A 19588-nucleotide genomic window follows, 5' to 3' on the forward strand; every position below is an offset into this window, starting at 1 on the left:
GAAGCTACTGACTGACAGTTGTCACTTTCTCTTGGCAAGAAAAAAGTATAGAGAGCACTGGATTTAGAGACTCGTGAGGTCGAGGACAGAGAAGGATGTAGAAGAGTAGACAAGGGGCCCACGCTGAGGCCACCCATCTCAGCGAGCAACGTACCTTTCCTGTCCGTCCTGTGAGGGCTGAGAGGAGCTCGGCCCTGGCTCGGGGTCTCCAGCACAGCCTACGTTCCCTTGCGTTCTATCAGCAGAACCGGCCCCAGCGCTGGGGTTCTGCCCTCCGACACTACCACTGAATCCTGACGAAGAGGTAGTGCTTAGCTGGTTAACAGTGGGAGCAGAGGCAGATGATGAGACGGGTGGCATGGAGGAACCAGATGCGGAGCTACTTGCTGCAGGGTTCACAGAACTGCCATTGGAGGTGGGATTAAATGCACTGCCAGCCGAGGGAGCTGCTGATCCTGAATTTGAAGCTAAAGGCCCAGCGTTCCCAGGAGGAGCTTGCCCCTGTGCTGCTGCTGGTGGGCTCTGGTATTTAGGTGGCATCAACAGGCTGCTGTCGAGCTGCAGAGTGGCTAAATAAGGTGCTGAAAGAGTACATGCAGAAAGGTGGTTTCAGTGAGGCTCCGTGGGGTTACATGGTCAGAAACTCAAAATGGTCCCCTTTTAAAAAATTATGCTTTCAGGCTACAATACTCTTGGTTATGATACCTGAAATACCTGAAATGCTATCTCCACAATTAAACATGTGTCTATATATCCTGCAAACACAGCAACGAACATGGAACTACTTATAAATACTGAAAAAGAACCTTATTTAAAAATAAAGAAAATTAATCACTTGCAACGTTTTCCTTTCAGGCTGATTCCATACACCACCACTGAAAAATGGGAGGCCATACATATAGTCTACAACCATTGTGGTACATTACGCTCATATGCATATATGGCTTTATAAGCGTCTTAGATTCTGGGAATCTGGGATAAAAATTAAGCAGTTAATACCAAGTCATGCTGCCTAGTTTTCAAAATCCTGGAGTAAATTAGTTATTACGTCTTTAGGCAACTTTAATGGAACATTAGACAAAAGCAGCATAATGTTGCACCCTAACGGGTTGCGGGAGGGGAATTTGCTATTTTACCTCTTAAATTCTACTTTGCCTAATAAATTCCCATTTACCTAGGTGATGGCGGCAAACTTGCGCATAAAGTTTGAGTCTGGAATGATTGTCATTCTCCTCACTGCTCCACGGCTGGTTAAACCACTCACTCACAAGCTCATCGGTCAGCTTCTGTGCCACGGTCTTCCCCACGCGCATGATGCCATCGCGTAGCACTTTGCAGATGGGCTTGTGCTGCCCAAGCCTACACATCTGATACCACAAACAAGACCATTACTTGCAACAAGAACCGCTGCTTTGTTCAGCACGTAGCGTTAGCGAGGGAGATTCTGTACCATACACATGGAAGCATTTTCCCTTTTCTTTTTAGTGTGACCACATGCAACCAAACGAACATTGTAAGCTGCTCCTATCTGGTAATTATCATGTACCCTGAAACTGCTGTTTGTCTTTCCAAAACGTGGACTAGCTCCCCTACAGAAAAATAAATGTTTTTTTCTGAAGAACAGTCAGTGTTTCTGCACCCCAGCCCATTCCTCCTGCACAAGGGAAGACTGCTGAGAACTACCTGATCACTAGTGGTCAAATAAGGAGCTGACCCGACCCCTGCCTACTGAGGCCGACCAACACATATGTTCACTAAAACCTCTTAAGTAATCCCCACTCATAGCTTTCCCATAAGATAACATTAAAATTTTATGGGCCATCTGCTGGACTGTCACCGACATTTGGAGATCACCAATACCAGAGGCCACAGAAGTGCTGGATAAGCTGATCACTTTTTAAAAGTAAAAAGCTGTTTTAGCACAAGAATTGGTTGCTGCTCTCCAGGACGCTAAATGGCAGAGAACTGATGTAACTACCAAAAGTAAGCTACTTAACACCTGTTCACCAGCAGGAGAGCCCCTACTACTGTCCCTCACTAGAGCTGATGAACTGAAGCCTTACCAAATCCCTACCAAATCTTAAGCAGGCATGCAGTACTGCCAAATGAGCAATCCTAGTAGAGTTATTAAGATCTAAAAAGATCCAGCAAGCCTTTCTATGTTTTGTTACTTATGTGAAGGCTTCATTCAAGAAATGGCTGGGCTTTGAAATTGCTTAGATGAGTTGTCTGTGTTAGGGTAAGTATGGTTTAATATTATTATGTATCCATGGGCCAGGCACTGTTTAGAAATTATTGTATCCAAGGGTTTTCTTTAGGAGCTTAATTGATGCCATTACCTAATACGTTAGCATCTCCTCACTTCTTTGCAGCAACACGTAAGTTTACTACTTCATCTGTACTCTTTCTTATATTTATAGAGAGAGGATGTTCTGTTATGGAATATTTTTGAAATTCAACTTGGCATCTTATTTAACAACCACATTTGTAATACTTATAATATGCCTATCACAGTTCTAAACACTTTATAAAATCTTATTAACCAATGTCAACCCAATAAATTTAATTAAAAAAAATACTAGTTTAATTTAATCTTCCCAAATATAATGATATTAGAAGTAAAAAGCACAAAAAACATAGTGTATGTGATGTGACACTTCCTCTTCAAAAATAGACAATTCTAATTTTTCAAAAATAACACAAATTTATATACTAAATATATAAAATTATCTACTTGGCTATTATATTATTATGGTTATTACATTATTAACCTGTATCAAAATTTTAGTATTAAGAAGAATGTAGTGTTAAATAAAACATAACAGGAGCATAATTCATTAAACTTATCTTTCGATTTAGAGATTTTCAAGCTAAACATTTTTATACTGTTTTCAGGCAGTTTCCCCTTCTCTCCTCCCTCACAAAAGGAGCAGATGCGCCTTCCTTTTTGTAAAGCTCATCTTCTGAACAGCCACTTTCCCTTGGTGAATAATACTTTTACTTTTTATTCTTTTTAAAAATCTTATTCATTTACTTATTCAGGGGAGGGAGAAAGAGAGGGCGAGAAACACCGAGCGGCTGACTTCTGCCCGCACCCTGACCAGAGACTGAATCCGCAGCCTAGGCACGTGCCCTGACCGGGAGCCAACCAGCAACCTCTGCTTTGTGGGATGATGCCCAGCCAGCTGAGCCACACTGATCAGGGCAGTACTTTTAAATCTGAGCACATAAACGGGGGGAAAACAGCTGACAGGATTGTAGGATGTGAGGTCAGGGCTGGTAGAGAAAAGTCGTCTAAATCTAATAAAATATAAAGCCAAGATGGGAAAACAATTTACTTCTAGAAAAACTTCCCAATGTAATTCTGTCCTTCACCCGCCAACTAAATGCAAATTTTCTTTGAGATCTATTTTGAAGACACTTATTCTTTAAAATTTAGTCCGAACCAGAAACAGCCTGAGGACTCGTGTTGTGAAAACTATGTTCAGGTCTCTCTCACCTCATATACAGCGCTCAAGTCCCTGAAGAAAGTTTTGGCTCCTTCGAGCAAGGCCTCATTTTCTGGGCACACCACAATATAGGCAACATCACGGTGGCCCCCATATGGGTCCAACAACAGCCTCTCCCAAAAGGGCAAGGAGAACGGTGAGATGGTGAGGAAGTCCTTGTCATAGCCCACCAGCAGAGTGGGGATGGGCAACGGCTCAGGAGACTCTTCTGAACCTAGAACGACACGTGGTTTAGGAGGGTGCCCGACAGTCTGCCTCCCACAGCCTGAACAATGCAGATGTCCCTGGTGTACCAGTCGGAATTCTGGCATTGGACATCTCATCGTGGGTCGACATGATGCTCTTAAAAGCATTTTCCAAATCCTCTCATGAAACGGCCCCTGATGAAGAACTTAACCAAGTGAGTGAGAACATGGTTGTAAAGTTCGATAAAATCAGAGGGCAGAGTAGAACAAGTTCCCCTTCCAAGCAGCGCTATGTCTCTTCCTTTGTTCTATGAAGAAGTTCATTGAAATGAAAATGCATGAGGACCAGGAAGATGAGAATCTAATAAAAACACTCTACTTAGGGATTATTTGCCTCATTGCCTTCGAGTACGCCAACAATGTTTAGAAAACTTAACTTCAATACCAACTTGCGGAAAACAAAGAGAATATAAAACTTAAGTCATCAAGAAAAGATTCTATTTTGTCAGTGAAGCAAGGACTTGACAGTAACTAAGGCTGCTTTTCATGGAACACAGAGATGAGAAGGAACCCAGACAGAGAAGGACTGTACCGTAGGTGCCTCGGCCTGCCATTTTGTGGAACTGCTGCCAGGTGAGCGGTCCCTGCACGTGCTGGATGTTCTCCCAGGTCCTGCCCGTGCGCTTCTTTTGGATGGCATCTTGGAGAAAGGGCTGCAGGGACAACAGCATACGGACCACATCTTGGGAGGAGAGCATGCTGATGTCCAGCACTGGAACAGGCATTAAATGAAAAGAAACAGAAATCATGAAGGAGGACTAGACTAGCACTCTCCTCTCCCCTGCCATCACTTTGGACCTCAGAGTCCATGACAAAGACATTGGTGGTAGAGTCTATTTTTAGTAGATTCTAAAATACTTGACTTAGGAGTCAGGAGGAAAGATATTCTTGTACTGAAGTGGAAAAGTAATTTATTATTGGAGATATTACAAGGGAAAATAGGTTACTCTATATTAATAAAGAGGTTAACTGTAGAACTGCTTAACAGTGGAAAGGCAGATAGACCTGACTTTTCAAAATCATACAACCTGTTTCCAAGGACGCTCACAAGAGAGCTACAAAAGTTTCTTAATTATTGTAAAACTTTCAATTGCAAACATCAATGGTTTGACTATCTGGTAAGTGGGAAAAGCTTTTGAAAACCTTAAAAAATGCTCTTACTGTAAAATATTTTCACAAAATACAAAATGCACGATGGAAAAGAAGCCCCTCCATGCAGAGAGAAGCACGTGAGGACATGGCAGAAGCAATGATAGGACCACATGCAGAGGAAGGGCGGGGATTTGTGGTTTCAAAACAAACATCCTCCCTGCTAGCAGGAGGGATTCTTAACCTAGAATGTGAACAACTTCTGGAACTGCGAAACTGCAGGCACACATACACGAACATATGTTACTGCTTTCCCAGGAGAGAAGGTCCATAATGCTCATCAAATTCTCCAAACGATGTGAAGGACTAATTAAGTTCAAGGTGATCGGCTATGAATCTGCGCAGCTGGGTTCCTGAAGACCTTTCCTTACTCATACTTTTCTAGCTGATTAGGAAAGGGGCATGGGTGAAAATCTAAGACTTATCTATGAAAGAAACCTGAAGAGTTCTTAAGGCATTTTAAGATTATGTCCTTAAATCGAACACAGGTTACAAATTGGTGGACCACAGAGTTATTTATTTTTTAACTTTGGGATGAATTGCTCCAGGAAATTTCATACTCAAACCTGGATCTCTAGCTTCTCTCTTTTAAGAACTGGGAGACTTGGCCACCCTGGGACTGAGGCCGTGCTCCTGCACAACCACCACTTGCTGGGGCTCAGGAGGAGCCGTTCCCTTCAGACTGTTCTCCACAGTCCTCTCTGCTGTCTGCCTGAAACCGAAGCAGTGTTAATCATCTTTATTTTCAAGCCTGTGCTGCTTTTTTTTTTCTTACAAGAAAACAGTAAAGTACTTCTTGCACTCATGGCTCTATCAAAAGCAGGGAAATGACAGGCCAAGGGAACCAGATCAAAAGCAGACATAATTGTCTGGGAACTGTACTCCTGTGCATACAAAACAGAGTGTGCTGTGGCAGGACACAATTCAGGGCACTGCTTTTTGTAAAGCTGGCCCCCTGCACCACTCACTTACATGATGTCTGGTACTTCCCAGCACCTGAATTTGGAACCCACCCCTCCCCAGCAACAAAGGTGCTATTCTTCATATCCAAAGATGGCACTATTGTTCCTCCCACACAGACTGCTTTTCTGTCTGCAGGCCACTATCTAGTAAAAGGAACCGCTAAGATAAAAATCACCCACGTTTCTTTAGGGGAAAGAATATACTGTCTTCATTGCATAGATTCATCCAGCAGACACAATTAAAGGTCTGTAAGTATGCAGCACTCTGCTTAAACCTAAACAGTCATGAAAACAAGTATGACTTCTGAACACTTCCTTAGGGTCAGTCTCCACTTCCAAAAAGTCTCCCTGCTTGGCTAACTCAGAAAGCACCTGTCATTCCGTACGTACTCCACTCATCTCTGTCCTCCGGGACACTTTCATTATCCCAGAGTCCAAACTATATTTGGGAAGCTAAAATAACCTTGTCCCCTACCAGACTGAGAGTTGTTCAGAAGCAGAGTCTGTGTTTCATTCACACAACCCCCTAGCTCGGCCCTGTCCCCCTGTTCTACAGAAACAACTCTCACGATCAGGACAAGACCACCCTGACCTTAAAAGCTCGGCATTTTAATGCTTGTTGACCCCTCTCTCCTTCTTGAAACATTGTGACTTGGCAGAATTCAGCAAAGGCTGTCCCAGGCCCTCCCCTTGTTCTATACTTTCCTCCTCCTCAGTGCTCCTGACTTGTTACCTACACGCCCACTCCTCCTTCCCCCTGAGCTCCAGGCCCATCAAGTCCCAAGTATCTACCTGGCATCTTTACCCAGATACCTCAAAATGACCTTTACAATTTCCAAAACCCAATTTATGAACTTTCTCCTCAAACCTGGTCTTCCTCCAGTCTACCCACCTCTGAATGACACCACTGTCTGTCCAGATACACAAGTCCCAAATCTGGGTGTCTTCCTTAACATCTCGCTCTCCTTGAACCCCCAAAACTCAACCTACTACCAAGTCCTGCAGCACTACTTCCTAAACATCTTTTGAATGTTTCTACTTCTTTTCCATTTTCTTTGCAAAGACACTAATCAAGCCATTGTTTCTTACCTGTTCTACTATAATACCCTCGTAGTCTCCCCAAACCCATTCCGCTATTTTCTAATCCACAGCCCTCATTAGGGTCAGAGTACTTTTTTGGATACAAATCTGATGTCAATGCCTCTTCATAAAACCCATCAGTGACTTGTTAGGGCTCTATGAATGAAGACCCAACGCCCAGCATGTCTCCAGAGGCTCTTGGTAATCTAGCCCCTATTCATTTCTTTGAAGTCCCCAAGCTCTGTATAACTCTGAGCCTTCACACTTGCCACTCCTTCTACCTGAGACACAATTCCTTGCATCCTACCCTATTTACCCAGTTAATTTGTACTCATCATTGAAATCTCAAATGTGTTACTACTTCTCCAGGGAAGTCTTCCCTGAGCTCCAGCACAGGGCGGCTCTCCTACTCCATGCTTTCACCACTTGTAATGGTTTGTAATAATATGCTTCAGTGGAATGTCCATTTCCCAGAATACATTAGCAATCCCCCCGAGGGCAGGTCTCTCGTCTGCTTGGGTCACCATCCCATCCCTCAGGATGCACCACATTATTGGTAGTGAATGGGTAAGGGAAGGAGAGCAAGTTCCTTGGCACTTTTAGAGCTCAACTCCAAAAATGTTTGTCAACTGGAGCTTTTAGTAATAGACGGGCCAGTGACAAGACACAGTAACCACAACACAAAGTCAAATTTGATCATTGTTACAAGAGTAAAAAATACCGAAAAACCAGAGGAAGGAGAAAATACACAGTAACTGAGGCTATAATCTACATATGATTCTAAAGTATCACAGAAACCTGACCTAGAAGAATGAGTGGATTCAAACATGAATAGTTGTGTAAATTATCAGTCTGTATACTCTTCAAGACTTACTCTGCAGTCACAGGTTTCCAACTGAAGTGCCTGTATGAATTAATACAAGAAGAAATTTTCACAAAATGATTACACCCCTCCAAAGGTGCTTCGATAAAACATTCCCCCTTAAATTAAGGATGATAGCGACACAGCTCTCACTTTAGTTGTCTTATTTTTCAAGAAATGAAATTTAAAATTTTGTCAGAGAAGAAAGTAAGGAAGTGTGTAAGCTATCACACCAAGATACTCTACAAAGCACATTTGCATTCTGGGACACCTACCGTTGCTATGAGGCCAAGAGTGCACAGTGGCGCTTCTCACCAGTGCTTCATCCACTTTTCCACCCGTGGGATTGTCCACATACTGCCGGCCCTGCTCCAAGGCATTAAAGCACTCCGTCCAGTAATCATTATTATCTGCTTGCACCCGGTCGTAACTCCAGCTTACACAGGGAAGAGTTTGGCGGTTGTTTGAGGAAATGTAGTCCAGGAAACTCAGTGAAGCAAAAGGTTGTGTGTGTTGATTCTGGAGGAGGAGGAGGAGGCTTGTAGGTGGCTCCTGGGGTTTTCTGGCTGCCTCCATCTGAGGAAGGAAGGTGGTCTGACACATCATTAAGCGCCTCTCTGCAGCCTGACCAATATCAGAATTCTTCCCAAAAATATCCAACTCATCTTCCAGGAAGAGTCCTGAATTGTAGCCAAGTTTGCGATTCATGATGGCGCTAAACCCACAGGTACAGCGGTACTGGTCCTCGTTGGAAGAATCGGGGATGTAAAGCCCGACATCCGCCCCTTTGATGTTCATGTTGCAGGCACAGATGCAACAGCTGTCAAAGTTTCTGTCTTTAAAGATATTCATCACAGAATCAGAGAGTATCAGGGTGACGTAGAGACTATGGGCTTCAGGAATTGGCTGCATGGTGGCAGGTTCCACAGAGTTAAGGGGCCGCGTGGTAGAGGGGGTAGAGGCTGGTGACCCTTGATCAGTGCTATCGTATTTAACAGACCCCTGACCACTGGCAGTGCCCCCACCTCTGGGAGTTCTTGGGGTCCTGGGGGTTCGTGGCGTGGGGACAGAGAAGCGAGGGGTTGCTGGCGATGGCAAAACTCCTGCTCCACTGTTGCTGGCCGGGGCAGCACTGTTCAGCGTCACGGGTGTGTTCATCTGCGGTGTGTTCAGATAGTCTGGGTCTGCTAGGCTCCCGACGCTAGGCACATTGCTGCAACAGCACCAAGCGAGAGTCAGAGGCCTGCCACAGACGCCGGAATACACACATCACCCCCACCCGGCCTGCGCGTTTCTCAGCACTCATGCTTGCTGTTACTTGGTATGCTCAAATTTCTCAAAAAAATAAAAGTAAAAGGATTCAAAGGAATCAGTGCAGTATGGGGGAAAGCAAAAAGCGAGGCATGAGGAATAAATCATTTCCTTCTACTCTTCACATTTAAGCAATCCTCATCTTAACCTCTGGAGGGAACTTTTAGTGTTCTCACAGAAAACACGGTGCTGGGCCTGGTCCGTGTAATTCTGGAAAACGATGACTACTAAATGGAACTTTAACAAATGCGTTCAGATGCTAAATTAGCTAGAAGACCATAGGATGAAATTTCCATCTAATTTGCAATTACGTTTTTATCATTTTTTGAAATTGAAAGTCTGCCAGCGTACTTGTTCTCTGAGGCTATAATCTATATAGGATTCTAAAGTAGTTATAATCAAATGCACATGAAAATTTAACATTTTTCTAACTTTCAAAATGCAGTCTATCTAGGCTTGCATTTTAATAGTAATGTGTGACCATGAGGGAATTCTATTTTAGGAAACCCACTGGCCGGTACTACGCTACAATTAATGAAAATATTAAATATGCTGTTAAGAGGCCTTAGTCTTAATTAGATGGTGGCACAAAAGTACACATATTGTATTGTAATTTCCAAACTTGTAAGATTTCTGTGGGGTGCAAGGCAGTTCTAGTTCCTTTCAATAGAACTTGTTAATTTCAATATGGTATGCATTACCTACAGCACAATTATTTTTAGTTCCTAAACTTGGTATTTTCTCCTAAGTAGCGACTTGTTTTTGGAATAACCACATAGAAAACACAACAGTATCTGCAATGTTCTGCTGTTTTATTACTGCAGAAAATTTTCTTGATGTACATTGTTAAAGATACATGTAAACCAGCATATGAGACATTCCTTCTGATTAGAAAGCATCAAAAGAACACAGCTTTTGTTTAATACTTAATATCCTTTTGAAAGATATTAATACTGTGCTTCAACTAATGTTCCTCCAATAAACTACATATTCATAAAATAATGGTTCTTCAAATAACTTTCTCGTGATTTTTAATTAGCTATGCCGAAATGACCAGCCTGAAAATCCAAATCAGGCTCTGTAAAGACATTTTAAATCAGAGGCACACTGGTATTTTTGAGCACAGATAAAAAATGCCCCAGAAACCTTGATTAGCAATCACTGCTATCTCAGAGATCAAAATAATGTGTGTAATAATGATCTTTACTCTAATTGTACTCCTTTCAAATATTCCTGTTCGACAAATCCTAAAGTTATTATGCAGTTCAGATCAGAAAAGGAACTATGACAACTAACTGAAAAACCTTTATAAATAATTAAATTGCTCCCTAGGTAGTAAGAATGGTTTATTCTGTATAGTAACCTCATTTCTCCCAGTCAATAAAAAAGAACTGAGTACCAGCCCTATGCTAGATGCTAGATATTCAACAGTGAAAAAGAGCAAGAAAAGTCAGCTTACAGCAAGTGTGACAGGCATCATGCAAATAAGTGCTGGTATGCTGAGTGTGACAAGTGTGTGTCTATGTGGGGGGGAGGTTACGGGGGGGGGGGGGGGGGGCCGGGGGTGTCCAGAGTGATGGAGACCACAGCAGGAGGATTTTGCATACTCCAGAACTGTGCTGTCCAATAAGGCAGGCACTAGCCCCATGTGCTAAATTCAAATTAACTTAAATAAAACTAAAAATTCAGTCGATCTCAACTAGCCACATTTCATATGGGACAGAGCTACAACATGACAGTAGTAGATGCCACATTAGAAGGACATTAGAAAAATACAGGAAGTCCTGTGAACGGTGGCAGTTTGGAATACCAAGAATCTTTAGATGGCAAGTAATAGATTTAGTAGATCTAGACAATGACCTAAATTATTTATTATGTAAAACTATCACACAGCACAGAGTTTCATGTCAGTTTTTTTTTTTGAGGAGCCTGTAAGTGGAAGAGATTCGAGTGTCAAATGGATTTCTGAAGGTGCTGCGTTGTCTGCATGCTACCCCCGCTGAGCCGGCTGCAGCAGTCTATAATGAAGTAAGCGACAGCAGAACGGGAACACAGCCCCAGAAAACAAGCCAGGTGCTAACCTGCCTTCATAGTGCTGGTGAGCTGTTATTTCCACAATACTTGGACAACCATTAGTGGTTGGGGACTTTCAAAACTCATGTGAGAAGCAGGGCCGGGTGACCCATTTTACACAAGGGAAGACAGGTGAAATGGCCACTTAAGGTCATACAGAGAACAAACAAAAAAGGCAGGGTCCTCTGCGGGTCCTACGACAGGACAGTGATACCTTCCCAGGACTAGGGCTCTTTTATACACTACTCCTCTGCCCCAGTTTTTCATTCCAATACTGACTTTATACACATAAGCATAAAGCCTGTTCATGACATTAAAGCTGATATCAAGACGCGTTTATATGAGGTCACAAATTTGTACCCCACAGACTGGATCTGGACCACAAATTTGTCTTATTGGCTCTTAAAATGCCACTTTGAATTAACTGACAACAAACTTTGAATTAACTGTCAACATATTTAAAAAGGAAATTCACATAAAAATTTAGGTCTCTAGTCTCCCACATTCCTGCCTGAACAACTTGTGGCAATTAAACAGCAAACGTCCCTTTAATGGGACACACTCTCAACAGTTCATCACAGACCCTGGCACCTGCTGTCCCTCACAATCCTCGCAAAGACACTGAGCATCAGCAGCACCAAGTCTTTTGCTTTACCTAGTCCATCTCATCCCCGTACTGTTTACCTGGTCCCAGTAGAAATTGGAGTTTGTGGCCCTTTACTTAATAGCATTTAAGTTACTTTATTAAAAAGTTATTAATTATGCAGGATACTGATTCTACATTGTTGATTTAAGTTCCATTTTCTGGACAGCATGAAATAGATCCAAGCTACAATAAATACCTCCTTTTCCTTCCCCCATGCCACAGGTCTGTTGCTGCTTTCTTATATGATGCGGGGTCAGTGACAGAGATAAAGTTTATGTTAATACGTCATCTTAAAGCACCTTAAGTAAAAACATTTAAAAATCACCAGTTTACATAACGCAAAGTACTCACCCCCCCCCAAAGTATTACCAATTGAATGTAGTGCTTGATTCTGTAGTAACCCCTGATTTGACACTGAATGAGTACGAACACCATGTTTCTCAACACAGATAACCGTAACTTTTTGCATACACGTGAAATTTGGTTTAGAAAATAATGCACATTTTCAACACAAAATAATGTGCACAAAAACATGCATGGCCAATTCAGTTTTCGAATAATATGCTCCTGTCATCATTTTAAATAAAAACGTGGCTGAGATAAAAATCACACTGAACGCAGCACATACTTGTAGCCATCTCTAATGAAAGTGGCTGCAGGTGGCATGGGCAGTTGTTCAATTTTAGGAGGAATTGCCCATGAAGGCCGAAACAGACAGGCATCAGGTATCTTCAGAGGTAGCAGGCATTGGCTCGGCAACATCTTCAGTGGAGCGAACATGGAGGACCCCACAAAAGGTTGGAAAGCTGGAACTCTGTGCACATACGAGAAGTCCTACGACGACAAAGGGAGGCTGGGGGTAATGTTGGTAAATGATGCAGGACACAGCAGGGTAGGGATACAAATGACAGTAACTCAGTATTTCTCTTATCTAATCAGTAGAAAATGCTAATGCCAAAATTTTAAATTAAATGAAATACACTGTGATTAGTATATCAATTCATTACCTCGTGATCCAATTCAGAGAATTCTCAGGAACTTATGTGTAAGTGGCATAAAAACAGTATTACTTTAAAGAAGATTGTAGTGAATCTGCCTGAAAATCACTCTGGCATGGTAAAATTAATATACTGGCAATCACCTTTATTTCCTCTGGCTTGGGACTTCCTAAGCCATCTTCCACTTCCATTTTGAATTCAGTGAGTTGTGCTGAAACCATACTGACCATAGGACTCTCCATCATGCCTAATGCTGTCACTGTCTCTGAACTGATTCCGTCTTTGTAATTCATCACAGGAGAAAATGCAGGGTGCTGTTCCAAAGACGGAGGGGTGGGGAACATCCTTTGCAGGTCTGCAACTGCTGGAAGGAAGGAAGGAAGGAGATGGGAAGAAGAAAGGAGATAGGAAGGAAGGAGATGGGAGGGAGGAAGGGAAAAAAGGAAAAAGGGAGGGGAAAAAAAGAAAGGAAAGAAAAGAAACCACTTTTTTAAACAGGCAGGACTTACATTAAAAAAAAAAAAACCCCAGTTCATAGCCAGGAACCCTATTTGGCATCAGAAATAATGCTAACTGAATGGTCGGATCAGTTACACAATAGGAGAGTAATAATGGAAGTCTCAAAGAAGAAGGCCATCAGCAGAAAGTTACACTTCTCTGAAACCTTATCACTATCGTCTTCATCCTCTAGGTCCTAAAGGGTATCCAACCCGCACTATGAATGTGGCCCAACACAAAATCGTAAATTTACTTAAAAACTTTTTTTTGCTCATCAGTTTTCATTAGTGTTTGTGTATTTAATGTGCAGCCCAACACAACTCTTCCTCCAGTGTGGCCCAGAGACATCAAAAGGTTGGACACCCCTTTAGGATTTGGCCTCATATTAATGAAGTGAACAAAACCTACATGTATTTTTCTTTCAACAACTGATTCCCCGAGAAGTCTAAGAAGCTGGAAGCAACTGGATGGAGTAACCACTTTATTAAAAGTTCTATCCCTATTACAAGTACATATGAAATATTTCAGAATTATATAATAACTGTTATGCAGCAAACTTCACATAGAAAAGTCAATCAGGCACTTATATTTTAGAAAAGAAAAACTGCTTAGAGCTCTAATGATGATTTATGTGCAGTAGGGCCACTCAGCTAGCCTGACATATCCACAACACTCACCGTTCTTTCAGAAAATGGTTCTACACTCTCTTTCCAAATTGACAGTAAAATTAAACTTCAGAGTTAGGATTAACAAACCTACCTAGAACCAAAAGACAATTTATTGAGAATTAACTGAAAAAAAGTATCTTTTAAGAAATACTGAGAATAATCCCTTTAAAAAATCATTTTGATATACCTGAGAGGTTAACCATCATCATCAACAGTACCTCATTAAGGCACTGACTCTTAAAGCAGGAGTACATGTAATGAAAAGCAAGATGTGGTTGTGAAATATGGCCGCTAGGGGGTGCCCTGTGCAGCAAATTCATTTATAAAGCTAGAGCCACAAGTTTGAGTCAGTGATTTGGAATGGCATCTGATGTCCTAATTTCCAGTAGTATTGCTCTTTCTAGCATCCTCTTTATTTAAACAGGCAATAGTAGCCACTGAACAGATGATGATGTGACTTCCAGCTCTGAATCAGACATTAACAAAGAATGACTGCGCCCTGCTCCCTTCTGGGCTAGTCTAAGGCACAGCTGTCTAAAGGAAAAGCAGTTCCACAATCCAGGTGCTCCCAGCACAGCACTGGTATGCTCAGGTCACTACTTTGGGGCCTCAGAGCCTTCATCTAAAAGGGAAGGCTTGATTAAGTGTGCAATTCCCACACCAGGCTTTGCTTCATTCTTTTGTCTATGGGGGTGAGGAGAAAGCCTCCACCATATAGAGGCAGAAAAAAGGTGAGCACCTCTGGACTCAATAGTTTTTACATTTCCTAGTTAAACAACTATGTAATTCTGAGTAATTTACCCTTGCTTAGCCTTGGTACTTAACTTGATATTACACTATACCTAGTTGTTACTGTGTGATGCTTTCTTCATTATTGTTGTCACAAATGAGTAATTATGGACCTGTAACTGTCCAACTTAGAACACACCAGCCCCATGTGCCTCCAGAGCACTCGAAAGGGGGCCTGTACAAAGTGAGCTGTGCCCACGTGTGTAAAATATCCACCGGTTTCCAAAGACTTAGTACAAAAAAGAATGTAAGCTATCTCAGTATCTTTTATAATACTGATAACTTATAAAGTGACAATATTTAAAGGATATTGTCACTATTTAAAATGTATTGTTAAAGTTAATTTTACATTTAAAAAAATGTAACTAGTAGAAAATTTAAAATTGCTTGTTTGAATCTCCCTTCTGGCCCACCCTGTATTTCTACTGGACGGTGCTGTTCTAGACATTAAATTGTCTGTCTGTCTGTCCACCTCAACGTACAATAAAGCTACTGCCATGCTGTTTTCACTGTCCTGTCTTGGGAGGAAATACTGCGTATATACCCACACATACATACCCTGTATACATGAAGATAATCCTGTTGAATCTCCTATTATCTGTACTTTCCTAATGCTAATTTTTTTGCTACATTTCAAATTCATTAATTTTTATAAACTTTATCATAAAATATTGAGTAGCTTCCCTTTAAAACAATTCCATTTTGAATAAAAACAAGGGAAATAAGAGAGCACACCACAGACTTCGCTGGGCAATGACAGTAGCCAGCCAGCAGGATGGTCTGTGAGTGAATACTCTTGGACGCGCTATCAGCCATGCTAACGTGTCACATCGCCCCGTATCACTTAGTGTCAAAAAGACAGAGGATTAACTGGTTTAATACAGAAAAAAATTCACTCATCTGACATAGTCCATATGTATCTACTTTAACACTGGTTCTTTTAATCTGTGAGTTCCATGTTTGTAAAATTCTGCAGTGCAGAGTAATAAAAAAAGAAAAATGTTTAATTAAAAAAACTACAGCAACTGGCTGGCTATCATTATTCATTTTCATACATGTCATGCTTGAGAAAGCCTTGCATATTTTAAACAGCTATGGATCCACTAAAGCTGTCAAAACCCAATCTCTGTATTTTCACACTTCCACATTTCAGTAAATCAGCTCTCCATTTATAGGTCCATAAAACTTTTTGACTCATCCCTATGACACGGTGGTTTTTCCCCTCAATTTGTTCTCATTACCAGCTAAAGTTAATGAGAAGGTATTAAAGAATGATTTGCAATGAGATTATGTTTCTGCTTCAGAGTATCCACACAAGCTACCCTTTCTTTTTTCCTGAAGAATAATGTGGTTTCTTAGGGTAAAGAATAACTAGAAAAAAGGAAGTTTCTCTTCTTGTCAGAATACATAATATTAATCTCAAAAGGAAACACAAAAACTTCAGTACAAATCAGGAAAAAAACCCACAGAAAACAAACAGTACTCATCCTTGTGTGAATTAAATTTATGAAAATTAAAACACTTTACACAACCTCTTACAGTGGAGTATTGCTCTGAACAACCAGTGTGCACTAGGAAAGGGCTATTAGAAAAACAAACCCAGAACATATTTTTTACATTTTAAACATAAAAGTTAATTCCTAACTTGAAAACAAAGGGCAAAGGAATTCAAATTAAGATAGTCTCTTAGCTGCCTGCCATCTTAGGGATGCCAATTTATTTACACAGGTTTAACTGGTAGTTAATACGTTGTTAAAAGGAAATAAAAAAGGACAGGGATCTCAGATAAGGCACTGCTGAGTATGACACTGCATGTATGGTACAAGTAGTAAGCCAAAGCTCAGTTTCCTTTCCTTACTTGGTGGGTAAGGAACAGCAGCTCTTCCATCCTTCCCAAGAGGTCGGTCTTCAGTCCCAACTGTAGGCATTTTTGATGAACGAAGCGCAGGTGACACAGCCTACGAAGAGAAAAGAGGCTTCCTTATTAAGTGCTCACCAGGGAACTGCTAGCAATAACACAGGACAGTGAAACAAAGGAGATGGTTACAAGCTTCTTGAGTACAAGGACCTGTGTGATAGAGTCTTCTCGTGATCTGGTGAGGGCAGATTGGGCCATCAAAGCAGAGCTCGCAGACCTTTAGCCAACCTTCCCTCCCAGATCATCAGAGAAGGAGTTTCAGGAACACAGTAATTACATTAGGGTGGTGCCTCCAAGTAGTAATTGGCTATCAGTCTGGTTTTCCTTCTGTTTGGGAGAAAGCAGCCAAAAGAAATGACCTCAAGCCCTGTCAAACGATTATTCTTTTATTTTTTATCATGCACACAAAAGATGTATTTTCTGCTATTTTCACAGTTACTATCCAGCTTCATAAAAAATAACCCTATCTCATAAAATATTGAAATGTACACAGAGGATTTATTTGTTGTTCAAAACAAATTGTCTCTTAGTAGGCAAGATTAACAACTCAAATTGGTGGCAAGAGAAAATAAAATAAAGCAAAATAAAACAAAGAGCCTCACAAATAGAGACCTTTTATTTATGTACACTTATTCAATGTCAGAGAGTTTAAATGTAAAATTAAATCCAAAGACATTTGAGATGAAAACTTGGACAACAGCCTCCCAACACCAGATACCAGTAAATTAGCAAAATGATTCTAAGGTAAACTGTTCCCTTGATTAAATGCCAGGGTGAATATCAGAGAAATAAAAATTAGATTGAAAATCTCCAACTCTCCTTGTACAGTGACATTCAAAGAATATATTAAAGAAACAAAGAAAACATTGCTTTCTTTAGTCCACAGTAGTTCATAATTTATACAGAGAGGAAGTACAATGGCTCAAAATCACTAGCGACAGTGGTTATGAACAGTACCAAGCTATTCCACAAGGCTCACTTTTTTTTCCTCTTACTTCTTCCTTTCTACTTCTTTTTTTATTCCTTTTTCTTTTCATGCTTTGTTCCCGCCATCGCCAGCAAAGCACCTAACCTAACCCTCAGGATCATTAAAACTAACGCTAGGTAATGCTTGGCTTTAGGGAGATCATCAAGTTCAAAAAGGATTTCCCACGCCTGGATCAACAATAAGGAAATGTGTCCTTCTACCAAAGCTTGCCACACTGCCGTATCCTTTTCCCTCATACAACCTCTGCCTGAATTCAGGTTCTCATGTGCTCCTGCTTTCTGTGTATCAGACTGATGAAAACCAGCACTCACTTCTACCATGTCAGTTCCACTCACTGCAGCCTTCAGAGGGACATATTACTGGTAGCGTTCAAGGCCACAGCACTAAGCATGGCCAAAAACCTTCCTAGTCCCATTAACCTTACCCATCATTCAGAAAACAGACCAGTGGAATGGTCTGTTCATTATCACCCAAAGCCCAGCCAGTTCACTCTTGTTGTGTAACCAAGGTTCATTCCAGGCTCAAATTAATGTCCCTCCCCCACATCCCAGTAACCCAGTCTTTCCACATTTCAAGTCATATCCACTCTTCGAGGTCATTATGATCTCATAATCTTCTAAGTACTTAAAATACTAATGATGTATAATATCTGTTAATCAGATACATTTTAGAGTGAGAAAATGCTTTAGAAATCTGATTCCTACTTAACCTTCCATCCTTAAGTTAAGCACTGTTCACTTGTCATTTTGTACTTGAGCATCCAGCATCTTTAGTTCAGGCTGTTCTCCTCATTGCATAAGTATAATTTTAACTTCATATGTTGTTTCTCCTGAAGTCCATGGGTGTTTCAAGTATAAGAATGGTAATTTAATAATATTTGCAATCTCACGTACCTGCCACAAAGGAACTAATCCTCAAATGACTAACAAATATGTAAAATAAATGAACGGGAAGGAAGATGAAACAAAAATAAAAGAAAAATAAGCAAATAAACTGACTTCCTTGAAGAGAGACCCTATCTTACTAATCTCTAGGTACCTCAGAAATAACAGGCACTTTTATTGGCCCAAAGGTACTGCGCTGCTGAGCACAAGGACACGAGTTTCCTGACTCAGCACTATATTCTCCAAAGAATCAGAATTATTATCTGTCAATATAATCGCATGATGCCTTGTATTATTTAATGTCTATGTGCATAAACTCTTATTTCCCCACCATGCTTCCGTAACCTTAAAAAGTATCGATCATACTTGTATATTTTTCAAATGTGGCGCTAAAGGGACTACATAATACATTTCTACTAGTCCTATTTAAAAGGATTTTAAATAACAAATTGAGAAAGATTTTAGTATTAACACCAGCAATAACATTAATAAAGAAAAGCCATCAATAAGTAAAACCTAAGGAATGTTGTAACTACACTAGTAACTATCAGAATCCTTGCATAGTGTACAAATATTTTTTGAAGAACACTCAGGAACCTGAACTAAAAGCCCCCAAGTTTAGCAGACCAAACTATAAAGAAATACTGAAACACCAACATAAATCCTTCCATTCAGGGACATTTTTTTTCTGTAGCTACTGGCAGACTCACCCCAAGTTCGTCGTCATCAGAATTATCAAAGATGTTGTCTAAATCATGCAGGGAAGGCGCCAAATCTGTCACCTGCGTAAGGCTACTGGAGCCAGCTCTGCCAGCAGCATTATCCTGCCGGACATCTGCGGAAAAGGAGACAAAAGACACAGAATGAGCAACTTCATTAAGGGAGAAAAAGTGAGGAGAGGACAACGGATCTCAGTGAGCAACACCTGCCTGTGAATTTTCTCCCTATGTTTTCAGTTAAATTTAGAGACAATTATTTCTAAATATGTTAATCAGTTTTGAAAGGAAA

At 40.9% G+C, this 19588-nt stretch overlaps 1 protein-coding gene across 3 annotated transcripts in view; it reads right to left on the bottom strand.

The window, feature by feature from the left end:
• MED13L (mediator complex subunit 13L) overlaps nucleotides 1–19588 on the bottom strand; it is a 255644-nt gene that overhangs the window by 20120 nt on the left and 215936 nt on the right. For 2 of the 3 annotated variants that reach the window (XM_053927908.2, XM_045200628.2), the window contains exons 13-21: nucleotides 19291–19415; nucleotides 16649–16748; nucleotides 12979–13199; nucleotides 12466–12671; nucleotides 8083–9020; nucleotides 4287–4466; nucleotides 3500–3723; nucleotides 1175–1367; nucleotides 155–581 (exon numbers count right to left, since the gene is read on the bottom strand). In XM_053927908.2, coding sequence (XP_053783883.1) covers nucleotides 155–581; nucleotides 1175–1367; nucleotides 3500–3723; nucleotides 4287–4466; nucleotides 8083–9020; nucleotides 12466–12671; nucleotides 12979–13199; nucleotides 16649–16748; nucleotides 19291–19415 — 2614 coding nt within the window. The remainder of the gene's footprint in view (nucleotides 1–154; nucleotides 582–1174; nucleotides 1368–3499; nucleotides 3724–4286; nucleotides 4467–8082; nucleotides 9021–12465; nucleotides 12672–12978; nucleotides 13200–16648; nucleotides 16749–19290; nucleotides 19416–19588) is intronic. The other variant, XM_053927909.2, reaches the window with a different exon arrangement.

This window comes from Desmodus rotundus, chromosome 7, assembly GCF_022682495.2.
Source record: "Desmodus rotundus isolate HL8 chromosome 7, HLdesRot8A.1, whole genome shotgun sequence".
NCBI lineage: Eukaryota > Metazoa > Chordata > Mammalia > Chiroptera > Phyllostomidae > Desmodus > Desmodus rotundus.